Here is a 13,539-nt window from a genome sequence, read left to right as displayed (position 1 = left end):
CTTAACTTTCTAACCGATTTCTCGGGGTTCTGAATTACCTCATCTAACTCTTCTCTCTTTTAGCTCTGGAAACGATAACCATGTCAACTGCATAGACCAGACATCGATGCCTTCTGTGGTATGCTAAATCGAATCTTTTTACACAGGGTTAGTGTACAGTCCAGAAACAGGCGAATAACTTTGTTACTTATTTTTTCTATTCCCCAGCGTAAGCTAGGAAATATTGTATTCGAGTCCATCGGGCGACTGGTGCTTTCATATTTTCTTTATGGGTCATGACCCCAGAGTACGAAAAAAAAAGTGGGTCCCCGTTTCCGTCTGTCTGTCTGTCTGTCCGTCGTGCGTGATGATTTTTGTTAAATATATAATCTCCGAAACGACCGGACCGATTATTGTCAAATTTTATGTGTATTATGAATAGTTTTCCGCTCGTATAGATGGTTCGTTGTGCTGAAGAATATTATTACAAGTTTCAAGTAAAAAATGTATTGAAGAGCATTAATACCACGTTTCAAATAAAAATCGTCATAAAAATATTTTTCTCATATAATCTTTGTCACCCCCTCTCATCTTCTTAGGGATGGAATCTCGAAAAAAAGCTGAAATGCGTGTTTTATTAATTGTGTTGAAGAGCATCAATACTAAGTTCCACGTAAAAATTTACAACAGAAATATTTTTTCCATACAAACTTAACCACCACTTTTCACCCCCTTGGGGGGTTGAATCTCTGAAAATGTTTAAATACGTGTTTCATTTGTGTTGAAGAGTTTTAATACAAAGTTTCACGTAAAAATTTAAATTTACAGCAGATTTGCTTGGCAGAAATTTCTAAAAAATGTTCTAGACTTTACTTTGTTTGTGTTTAGTTTTGTCATTATGCTGTTCTTTACTTACTAGTTATTAAAACTGTGAATTAGAATTGTTTAATAATTAACTATTCACACGTGTCCCATACGTGACAGTTTAAAAATTTCTTACGAAAAAACCGTCAAGGGCAATAACTCAAATTTTACACCCAAATTAGAGGTTATACTTCTATTAATATATAAAATACACCCTCTTTGGATAATTAAAACGGAGCAGAATTTCTTCGATACATTTAGAATGTGGCGAACGTGACAGTGGAATGCTCCTTGTATAGTTTGAAAATAAAAAAGCACTAATACTTACCAGGGGGTGGTTGAAAGAAATTGATTGGTTGTGCGGGCAAGTTGGGAGGCATTGCTCCAGGTGGTAAGGGCGAGTCTCGGCTACCAACTTGCCCCGGAAGCATCGACAAATTGGTAGCCGTGGTAGCCCCTTGTTGATGTTGATTAATCATCATATGTTGCATTGAATGGGGATAGTCTAAGAGTAATTGCACTACGTTCGTGTGGCCTCCTTTCGCTGCTTCTATCAACATGGTGGAATTGTCCTAGACGAAACAAATAAATAAATAATCTCAACGTATTGATCTCTTTTCAAAATACCTTCAACTTGTGACACGGATCTGCATGGTGACTCAAAAGAAGTTCCACCACTGACAGATGACCTCCGGCACATGCTAACGATAATGGCGTGTGGTCGTTATTCGTCGTTTGTCGCCTAACGTTCGCTCCTTTCGATATTAAAAACTGTACAGTGCACAAATGCCCCGCTCGACATGCTTTCATCAACGGCGTCCGCCCTCCTTCCGACTCGTGCTCCAAGTCCGCCCCGTACTGTAGGAGGTAGTCTGCTACATCCGTATGGCCGTTTTCACATGCATACGTAAGTGCAGTGTCTCCAGTTTGGGTCTGGGCGTGGACATTGGCGTCGTTTTCCAATAGAAACTTCACCAAGTCCAAGTGGCCTTCTTGTGCCGCTTCCATCAGTGGTGTTGAAGCTCCCAGTTCGATATCGGCACCACCTTTTAAAAGGATATCGGCCACTTCCGTGAAGCCGCCGCAACAGGCCAATGTTAAAGCTGTCTCTTGCGTTTCATCTGTCTGCGCGTTGATGTTTGCCCCTATACAAAAAGAGAAAATAAATCATGAAATATTCCAAACATATACAGAGCACAGTCAATATGTTCGAAGATACATTCAAAATTCTAAAGAAATTCTGTAAAGTAAATGTTATTACCAGTTAGCTTAACAAGGAAGTAATAAAATTCTGCGGATTCAGTACTAGATATGAAAATAAAGATGTAAAACAATTCTGTTAATTAAAAACTTTAGGATGGAAGTTCGTTATATAATTAGTGGTAATTTCTTTTTTTTTTTTTAATCTGATAGTACTCCTTCAAACAGATACTGATCAAGTATTGGTTAGAAATAAGTTGTTACTTTACTGACTACTTATGCCAAAAATATTGATCGTTAAATATATTTGTGGAAAAAATAATATATGGAATCACAAAAAATAATATAATATACACATATGTATACTCGTATAACGTATGGAGTACATGAACAGCTGCAAATAAATGTGCATATAGCTGTTTTGAAGAAGTTACTTAAAGAGTGAAAACATGTACATTAGTGACCAAATCACGTGGTACAACTGGTTGATTTTCTACATGCTGACGCCTTACTACTTCAAAGCAAGGCTTTATATGAAGTATATGTATATTTGGCAAAGTATGCCTTCTTCAACTACCAAACAATTTACAATTAGTTGATAAAATTAATCAACTATACATCTGTAAACTTCAAATCAAATTTCCTCACAATATACAGGGTTAGTCACGAGAGAATTACTTCTGAAAATTATTTTTACGCAACCCAAAATACTAATACCCTGTACCACTTGATATTATCTAAATTTAAAATGAAATGCCTAATCCATGATTGCTTTGACTTTGGCAGTGTTACTTTGACGTTAATTAATTTTTAACATTTTTTTTTCATCGTTGACTCGCCTCTAGAGCCCCATTGGATCGACGACATACAGTTAGATCAATCTGGGCTATACTGAAGACGTAAGTGCTCTACCAATGTTGTTCGCCGCTAATGTGCATGTGTTAATTCGCCGTCTCTACGTCACCTAGAGCCTCTTCGAAGTGCAAATCTGCAATCTCCGGACTTCTTCGGCCATCCATTTACAAAAAAGCCTTAGCATCCCCCCAAAATGCCCAACATTTTCAACAGATTAGTAGTTAAATTATTTACTTACTTGTTTGAGTTTGTGTTGTAACCTTTGAATAAAATGCCGTAAAAGGAATTTTTAGAAATAATTTTCTCGTGATTAATCGGTTGTAAAAGATCAAGAGGCACACTGACAAATTTATTAGCGGCGCCGGAGGAGATTTCCGACTGGCTGCGGTACCACCATGGACACTCGCGTAACCTCATTTTCCACAATTGTCAAAATGAGATTGCCAAACTCAAAGCAATCATGGATTAAGCATTTCATTTTAAATTCAGTTACTATCAAATGGTACATGGTATTCGTATTTTGGGTTGCGTAAAAATAATTTTCAGAAGTAATTCTCTCGTGCCTAACCCTGTATACTACCATAAAGTGTAAAGGACATTTTAGGTTCAAGGAAAGCGAATGCCTGTGTTGATGTAAAACCGATCCACACGGCAACTGTCAATTTATAAAATTTGTACCTGTTAATGTAATTTATGCATATATCTCTTGAGTCTTTGTAAACACCTCTAGTCAGTATTATAAAAACGTGGCACAATTTCTATTGCATATATCATTTATGAAGCATAAACCGAATATCTCTGAATTTTTCCTTCTCTTCATTGTCTGGTATTCACCCTGTAAGTGTGTACGACAATTAGAATAACGTATATCTCATTTTACTTGTTACCAGCTCCGAAATATTCAAAGAACAAACATTAGAACAAAAGCAAAAATTAAGAAATCTTTCAGAATCATTACGCCAACGTTATTGCTCGGTTTATTCCTAATGTTCCAAACGTTACTTATGTACCACCAATTGAACTGCTCGCTTTTAAAGAAATCCAATGAGAAATTTGTGCGAAATTGGGTGGGAAGCAGCCACACATGCAGAATTAAGCTTGCTAAAAATCCGTCAGACAAAAATATCGCCTTTCACAAATTTAACGCGCCCGTGTTAAAACAAAAATTCGCGAAGCAAATAGATAGGTGCAGATTGTGTTTTTTAAAGTCGATGTTGTAAGCGTTAACAAACACATTTTTAATTCTTCATTTAATAATAAATTTATGCTAGTTTGAAGCTTTTGCAGATTTTTTATCCTCACTCCCTTAGATCGAGAGAAACAAAAATTCGAGTTAGAAAACAAACTGATGTAACTGCTACAGGAGACAAATTCATAAGATCGGTGATAACTTACCTTGCCCCAAGAGTAGATGTACCATCTCCTCGTGTCCCTCCCGCGCAGCCTCCATCAAAGGTGTGTAACCCTCGTCATTGACTTCCTCAATGTTTGCCCCTCTTTCAATCAGCAACATTGCCAAATCTACATGACCACCACAAGCGGCAAGTGTTAGAGGTGATTCGAAACTGTCTGTTGGCATATTAACTTGCGCACCAGAATCAAGCAATAACCTTGCAACTTCTACATGTCCGTCCATTGACGCTTCCATAAGTGCCGTATGCATTTCGTCTGTCTTGTGTTCTTGATCGGCCCCGGCTTCTAATAAAAACCTAACCATTTCTAAATGTCCTTTATAACACGCTAATGTGAGGGCTGATTCTTTGAATTCATTAGAATGAGTGTTGATGCCGGCGCCCCTTTTCAACAAGATTTTTGCAAGGTCGACGTGTCCTGCGCTAGCAGCCTCCATTAGAGGTGTGTGACCATTTTCGTTGTGATCTTCCACGTTGGCACCGTTTTCAAGGAGAAATTCGACGACCTTTGTGTGACCACCGGCACAACCATACATTAAGGGAGTATTGCCTGGAAGAAAATTTGAGCAGTTTGTTAGCATATGAAAGGGCGAACAGTGCGACGAAGTGAAATCAATAGTCGAGGTGGATCTGCTCTTACTACAAAGCACCGCTTTATATTTGTTTACAAAAAACCTTATAGAACCAAAACTGAGAGGCATAAATAATTTTATAGATCACCAATAAACAAAAAAAACAAAAGGACAAACTAGAAAATGTTAATACATTAGAATTTATCTGAAAATCACTGGCCGCTAGTTGTGAACAGTAAGGTATCTTTTGTTTAATAGTTTGGATTTGTAATAACAACTCATCGTACGGTCAACTAAATTTCTTAAAACTACGTGTTTTTACTTTTGCCTTTTTTAGTGTATTATAAGTTATATTAGAAGCACAAATTGTAACATTTTATATTGCTTATTTATTAAAATCAGAACAAAATTTAACACATGATATGTTTTATAAACGTTTAATACGTAAGGCATGTTCAGTAAGTAACCAAACTAAACAAAAACATTGGTCGAGTTTTATTTCGAAACAACTTAAAAAAGGAACCATATTTTATTGAGCAATAATCTCATTATTAGTGAAAGTGGAAAGAAAAAGAAAATTTAAAATTTTGAATAGCTATGTATTATATACACTGACAGACAAAAAAATGGTCCAAGATTACTTCAACAGAACTTCCTTCGCCCTTGTAGTATAATGCGACAAACACAGCTCTTTAAAAAATTAGGAGTATAAAATTTGATTTTACGATTTTTGTTTTGTGATAACCTCTGTAAAGTAAAAACCAGAGGCATAAATAACACCCCCTGCACTGTACGGGCAATGTAAATTATATATATTTAAAGCACATAAATAACGGGATAAAATGTCCTTCAGCACCAGGTAATAGTAGTCAAGTGTTTATTTATGTTTACACATGGAAAGTATGTCGCGTAAAAATCGGTTTGATTCGAATGATTTTGTCTTCGCAAAACGGAGGACTAAAATTACTAATTAAACCACTATCCAACAAAATGTCTAAATATTATAATTCTTATTTTATTTTTATTATATAAAGACGTGCGTATTCTTACATTTTCGAGAAAATGGGGTGGCTTGTTCTTAATTTGACCAATAAAAAATTTGTGATGACGTTATCAAGATGGATAATACTAGTCATAGTCATTTCGTACTGTAGGCAGCATGAAACGTCGAGAAAACATAAAAGTGGCCATTCGTCCGATACATATATCCATAACAAAAAGAATTTTATTGCTAATTTTTTTATTGAAACCAAGAATATTTTATACTAGCAAACCAAACATCAACGCCGAATTTTACTCTTTTATTTAACATTTTAATACCGTACGTAAAATGAATTTGATTGATTTTACTTCCGTAAAACAGAGGACAAGACTTAATTCATTCATTAAGCTACAATGCATCAAAACGGTCAGAATATTATTCTGGGTGAAAAGTATTCTATTATTATTAAATATAGGCGGGTGCGACATTACTGTAATTTTCGAAAAAATAGGGTCAATCGTTCTTGATTTTACATATATAAAAAAAATCAAACGAGGATGAGATTCGATTACTCATACATATATCTGGCGTCGTAACACGTTTGGTTTCCTTGTGCGCGAGATATCGGTTATATAATATACTATAATACACGCAGCGAATATTGCAGAAACATTTTTGTAAATTAACCCTCATTAAAATTCAATGCGAATTCGTAAACTACTAGTGTAGTATATCTAATGTAGAATTCTTGTGTCTGTGTTTGTAACCGAACTCCTCCGAAACGGCTTGAGCGATTTTTATGAATTTTTTTGTGTATATTCGCTAGGTCTGAGAATAGGTTGTAAACTATTTTTTATACCCCTAAGTGATAAGGACGGCCCACCCTAAACATTTTTGTTTTATTTTTTGAACAAAATTTTTTATTTTTATTTTTTTAAGAATTGGCATCAAAAAATACATAGTGCATATTTTTTAAAAGTGGCCATAGGGATTCCCATGTTAAATTTTAGACCCCATGTTAACTATTGTTAGGGTGAAATCCCAGAATTGATTTTTTCGGTAAAATTAGCCTTAGGGTTCTATTTTAATTTCCACTACCACTTTTTGCAGTAACTTATTAATTTGTGCTTTAAAAAATTAAAATTATTTTGATTAAAAAATTTTGGTACATCATAGAAGGTTTTGACGTTTCAGTTAAAATTTGTCATTTTTGACAGCATAATTTTAATTTAGCCAATAAATACCTTTATTCAATTTTGACATGTAAACAAACGTTTATTTTGCCGTCAGTAGGCCACTAAAGCTTTGGTTTATCCGGTAGCACCATAAAATTTTTAAACCGCTAGCGAAATAAAATTTTTATTTTGCTGTTTTGAAACCATGGTTACCATTTCTGTAATTTCTCCAATGCCTTGCTGCTCTTTCCATCTAAGGAACTTTTGATACAGTTTCTGATTTGCTCTTTTTTGGGAGCAAGTTTTGCCGTTGGAATCTTGCATGATTTTGCAATTTTTCAATAATTTTAGTTTGTTTAAAATAAACAAACACCGTCGCCAGAGTCACATACTACACACACACACACACCTGATATTGTAACCTAAATTCTACGCATATAAAACTTTTATTTGGTCGCTGTCAATTCTGACGTTTCTCGAATGTGAACTTTGAATCACCAATTTTTTCACAATTTGGGACTTGGGGTTGTCAAAATTGAATAAAAGTTTGTATTACACTCGCGGTTAAAATGAATGTGTAACTCGCGGTCTTAAGGCGCTCGCGGCATACGCCGCTCTCGCCTTAAACTGACCGCTCATTAAACATTCACTTTAACCGCTTGTATAATAAATAACTATTATTACAGTTTTTAGAAAAGAAACAGAATGATGGAATTCAAACATAAATGAAGGAAACAAAAGAAAATTTCACTGAAATTGCGTTTTTGTTGTCCGATCGAGAAAACCTATGTTTATAAATCTGCCATAAAATTTTTAAATTGTGCGCTTGTCGGGTGTAGGACGATGTGGGACTGATGCAGCAAAATTTTGCGAAAATTATCTGTTGTCGATAAGCCTTTAATGTATCCATCAATGAGCATTTCCACTTTTTCTTTAATTGTGTACTGCGACATACTGACGAATTTCGGTCACTAAAAACCAGTAATCGAACGAGTAATCAAATTTTAGAAACGTCAGATAAATGTCTGTTTTTACAATGCTGCCTACAATATTACAGACAAAAATACCCAAATATTTTAATTTTTTTTAAGAAATATCCTTTAATTTAAAGCGTGCCCTTTAATAAAATCGACAAAAGATGACCCAAATTGCATCCAGTAAAAATTTCAACTTTAAATCTTTACTCAAACCATGGCCGACTAGTATAAAGATTATGGCCTGTCCAAGAGGTACGATACGTGTTGCCATCTATTAATAATTACACTTAATAATTTAGCAAAATTTTAATTTGACTTGACATTATGGGACTTCAAAACGTGTAATGGTGGTTTGTTTCGGTATGAATGCCTTTGTGCCTTTCAAAAGGTGTTAATAATTCTTTTGTCGTTTTTGAATTATTAATAGATGGCAGCACGTAATGTACCTTTGACATTCCTTTGGACAGGCCATAATCTTTATACTAGTCGGCCATGCTCAAACATAAGTTAAAACGGGGTATGAAATTTAACATGGGAATCCCAATGGCCACTTTTAAAAAAGATGCACTGTATAAGCCTAAATTTTCAGCCTTCTACCACCACTCGCATTTTTTAATCTTTTTTTAATTTTGTTCACTATATTATTACGGGGATGGTTTATAAATCAAAAAATAGGGAAAATTTAAAAGAACAGCTAAAAAATAAAAAAAATCAGTATGGAAATCGCCACACGAATTAATTTCAATAGTTGGCGTTCCTGACGGACCTGTCGTCTAACTGACGTGCCATACAAAACTATTTCTTCCGTCATTTCTTCCCTATGTTTCTTCCGTATGATTGTGAAAAGAATATTGCATTTCAGATCGTTCTTTGTTTTTTCGTAAAAGTCTTGGTTAAAGTGAATTTAGTTACACATTGCGAAAGTTTGTTATTAATTTTATACATATAATAAGCATTCACGTTCGGTAGAAGTAACTGACAGAAACTTTTCTGTGGTTAAGTTGCAATCTTAAGATCACTAGAAATTTAAGATTGGCATCAACTGTCTAATTTTCTAATTCAAATGTCAAATCTGAATTGTGTGGAAAAAAACGAAGTTTTTCTAATTTCAACACGCTTCGTTTCTAGAAAATCCTTAAATACAGCATGGAAACAGTTTCCATAAAAGTAATCACGAGAAAGCTCATTTTAAAGGAAAAGAAACAAGAAATATTTCGTGGTTTTCAAAAAATTGGGTAAAACGGAAACAGTTAAACTGGTGGCAGAAATATTCTCCGTAAAGTTCGCTAGTGTTGTCGAGTGTTTTTCGAATTTTAAAATAATACAGATACAGCGGCGCTTGTGCTGTTAATATTATAATCAGAATCAGAAAGACGACTGCGCAGATTTATATACCTACATGCTTTGTTGGTTCCGTTCTACAATTCGTTTTTAAGTTTTATATAATCGTTATTGTTTTGTAAGAGGTAAAACACTTGGCTTTGAAAATAATTGTACATAATACACGTATAAATTTAGGTTGCCGAAGGCGAAGTTTTTCACATTTTAAACACGTTATAGCTGCCAGAATCAAATTTCTAAGGCGGTACCTATCTCCAATTGCGTGATTGTGGTGAAGATTTACTTTTCATTTTCTTGAATGAGACATGGATATACCAGAACGGATCCATGGTGAAATTGTGGATCCATGATAATGACATCAAAGCTTGTCCTCCTAAAAAAACTAGTGAAGGGAAAAGATTCAAAATTTTACATGCGGGTTGCTCTTTGGGCTTTTAGAGGGATGCGATTTTCTCCTTGGTTCAAAAATAGATTCACCAGATTACCACAAAACCATCACATTTTCGATATTTGACCTTTACTTACTTACATGTCACATTTTTGATAGCTACTTTCTGACATTCCAGTAATACATTATACACTAGAACAATTATGTCCGCAGTTACACAGCTTAAAAAAAAAAGTTACCAAATCTAGTTACATCTACCGAACGTGAATTCCTTATATTCACTTTGTTGGTTTCGACAAAACCTCAAACTTTGTCGTTATTCGAGGATTTAATTTGAAGTTTTCAATATTTTAATTGACTGTGAAAATAATTATGTGTCGTTTTATGAATGTTTTACAATGCCGAGGAGACGACAAGCTGACATAGGTCCATCAAGTCAATCAAATGTGCGACGAACTACCTCAAGTGCAAACCGCAATGATTTATTTCATGGGTAATTCGGATACGGAAGTTGATCAGCGTTGTGCTCATAATCATACATTGAAGCGAGATATTGGGCGGTATGAATAAAACTGAGTACATACTCATATTCGAAGTACGAAGCACCTACTTCAGTATTACTCTTATATACCTGAGCATGTATTCTATGTACTGAGTAGAGCTCGCTCACTCCAAGTTAAACACAGCTGTAAACTTGCGCAGAAGTCCAAAATTGGTTGGGCCAAGTCCACTTTTAAATTTAAGGGATGGGCGGCACCCTCAGAGGCGCCCGTCATCGTTTCTTAGTCATAGTGGACTTTTCTACCTGGGTATTTATTATTTAATTTAATTAATTTATTATCCTATTGTGTATTTGTGCCAGCGTATTGACCGGTTCGCGTAAGTTTATGTTTGCCTATGTTATAGTTCTGTGTTTCATGTATTAAATTAAATAAGCCACCTCCTCCTGAAGTGCGCACGTTACGCTACTGACTGAAAGTCAGTTGTCAGATTGTGATGAGTCACCATGTTGAACTTAAGAGTGAGCGAACTCTACCTATGTGAAAACATTGTATCTCCCCGAAAACAAATTGAGCATCTACGCGTTTTGTGAGCATTTAATTTAAAAGTGAGCATCGGAGTGGCAAATGACTGAGCTGTCTGTAAAGCTGCTTAGAAAACGAGTAGGATCGTTGTAAGAGTGAATTTTGATTAAACATGGCGACTTTCATGAACGTGGAATGTCGCCAAAAGGTGTATTCAGTTTGAAGAACACATTAGGTGCGAGAATATCGAAAACTGGCCATAGAGACTCCCATCTCAAGTTGTCTACTCCATACTAACTTATATTTTGGTGACTCGATTTTTGCCTTGATGGACACTGTCACTGTTTTCCTTTTTTGTTGTATCGATATGCTACTTGAGCATCAACTGGTACCTACTGAAGTATTAGCATCATCTAGAAAAACTAGAAACACTTTAGATTTGATATTCGAGTAGATACTTCGTACTTTGAGTATGAGCATCTACTCAGTTTTATTCATACCAACCATTGTCAAAAAAAATTTCGACAGAATTTCCTTCGCACCAAAAGTATAATGAAACATATTCAGCATTTTCGAGTTGAGTCTTTTCGTCACACAATTTTGTGATGATCTAGTCAACATTTACAATCAACCCGTATATCACCTTGAATTGGTGCAGTGTAATGCTAAAAATAACTGTATTGTATTCCCAATAATTATCTGCGAAAATGGAGTGAGCGGTTCCATCAATTTTTTGGGGAGAATAAATAAATATTGTGATTAACAATTTACCATGCTTACAATAACTTTAAAACGTCTGTAAGATCTCAAAGTATTCATTTCTGCAATTCTTGAGTTATTCAATAAAATAAATTGACTGATCCATTAATTTATTTGAGTCACTGTAAAAGCAAATCTAAAAAATATGAATGCAATGATAAATTACGAATATATATACTGATGATATTTTGCACATTTTAGATAGGATTTATTCGGCAAAATTTTGAGATGACGTCATCAAGTTTTTAGGCTTGATAAACAGATACATTTTGATTAAGGTGACCACACGTTCCGATTTGATCGGAACTGTACCGATTTCAATACTCTAATTCCGATTTCAAATTTCGTCGAATAAAAGTTCCGATTAAAACATTCGTTTCGTGAATGTTCCGATTTCTATAAATCTGATAAGAATAAAGATAAATCCTCGGATAAATCACTGATTTTCATGAATAGTAATTTTATTTTGTGAAAAATTGGGAACAAAACTTGTATCGATACGGTTGTCAGCACTGTTTTAAATGTCAGCAGATGTCAGTAATGTTAGTATATTACAGCTAAAAATTTTCAAAGCAGTTATATATCAGATTACGATGGAAATGGAAACTAATGTTCCGATTTCGGACTTTTGAAATCTGGTCACCTTACTTTTGATTAAAAAATTACCATGCTTACAGTACCTTCAAAACGCCTGCAATATTTCAAAGTATTCAGTTTTGCAATTCTTGATTCAATCAATAAAATAAACTGACTCAGTGATTTTTCTGAGACACCCCGTATAAGCAAAAAAAATATTAATACAGTGATAAATCACAAGTAAAAACTCATCATATTTTGCATATTTCAGATAGGATTTATTCAACAAAACTTTAAGGTGACGTCATCAATTTTTTAGGGGGAATGAACAGATACATTTTAATAAAAAAATTACCATGCTTATGATAACTTTAAAGCATCTCCCAGGTTTCAGAGCATTCGGTTTTGCAATTCCCGATTAAATCAATAAAATTAATGAATCCATTCATTAATTTTTTTGAGTCACCCTGTATAAGCAAATATAAAAAATATGAATGGAATGATAAATCACAAGTATAGACTCATCCTATTTTGGACATTTTAGATATTCATTTGGCAAAATTTTGGGCTGACGTCATCAATTTTTTGGAGGGGATAACTAAATATATTTTCATTGAAAATTTATCATGCTTATAATAACTGTAAATCATGTGCAAGATTTGAAAGCTTTGCAGATTCAAAACTAAATTACAAAATGTTGTTTTATAATTTTGATTTTTTTCCAAAAATCCGGACGCTTCAAGCAAAAACTCAACACAGAGTTTTGAAGTACAGTGCGTTGAATCGTATACCAGAAGGTTGATTAGGATTGATAATTGCTGATCAAAAGTTATAATCAAATAAATTGTAGGTGTAACGAAATTCACCGGGTCAGCTAGTTATTCTATGAAATTTAAAAAATTGTCAAGAAATTTTGAGGGAATGCCATCACGTTAATGGTGGGGATGACTTGCGTTTTAGCATCTATATGATATTCCTAATATATTTACAAAATTTGACGATAAATAGATCCATAGTTTCAGAGATTATTTGCCTAATAAAAATCTGGACAAACGGAAGACAGGCGGAAATGGGAGACCTAATTTTTCGTACTTTAGGGGTCTCATAAAAGGTCGACAAAACGTGAAAGCAGCCTACCGCCCGGCGTACTCGATTACACTACTTCCTTAGCTTAAACTCGGAAAGTAAAAATAAGAATGCACTGATAAATCCCAACCATAGACTCATGATCAATATTTTGAAATGACGCCATCGATTTTGGGGGTGGGAAGAGGTGGAGGAGAATAAATGGATAAATTTTGATTTAATGATTTACCGTGCTTGTAATAACCCTAAATAGTTTGCAAGATTGCAGAGCAGTCGGTTCAAAGAAAAATTATTGTAAAATGTTATATAAATGTAATTTTTTTCTGAAGATCTGGATGTCTATGCCTT

At 34.5% G+C, this 13,539-nt stretch overlaps 1 protein-coding gene across 12 annotated transcripts in view; it reads right to left on the bottom strand.

Moving 5' to 3' along the window:
* LOC135126659 (ankyrin repeat domain-containing protein 17) overlaps window positions 1-13,539 on the bottom strand; it is an 80,014-nt gene that overhangs the window by 49,593 nt on the left and 16,882 nt on the right. For all 12 annotated transcript variants that reach the window (XM_064052704.1, XM_064052706.1, XM_064052714.1 and 9 more), the window contains 3 exons: window positions 4,294-4,860; window positions 1,471-1,988; window positions 1,172-1,415 (listed from right to left, as the gene is read on the bottom strand). In XM_064052704.1, coding sequence (XP_063908774.1) covers window positions 1,172-1,415; window positions 1,471-1,988; window positions 4,294-4,860 — 1,329 coding nt within the window. The remainder of the gene's footprint in view (window positions 1-1,171; window positions 1,416-1,470; window positions 1,989-4,293; window positions 4,861-13,539) is intronic.

Source organism: Zophobas morio, unplaced genomic scaffold, assembly GCF_036711695.1.
Source record: "Zophobas morio isolate AGI-343-1 ecotype UQ-CSIRO unplaced genomic scaffold, CSIRO_AGI_Zmor_V1 ptg000011l, whole genome shotgun sequence".
NCBI lineage: Eukaryota > Metazoa > Arthropoda > Insecta > Coleoptera > Tenebrionidae > Zophobas > Zophobas morio.
This window is presented reverse-complemented; position numbering and strand designations above follow the sequence as displayed.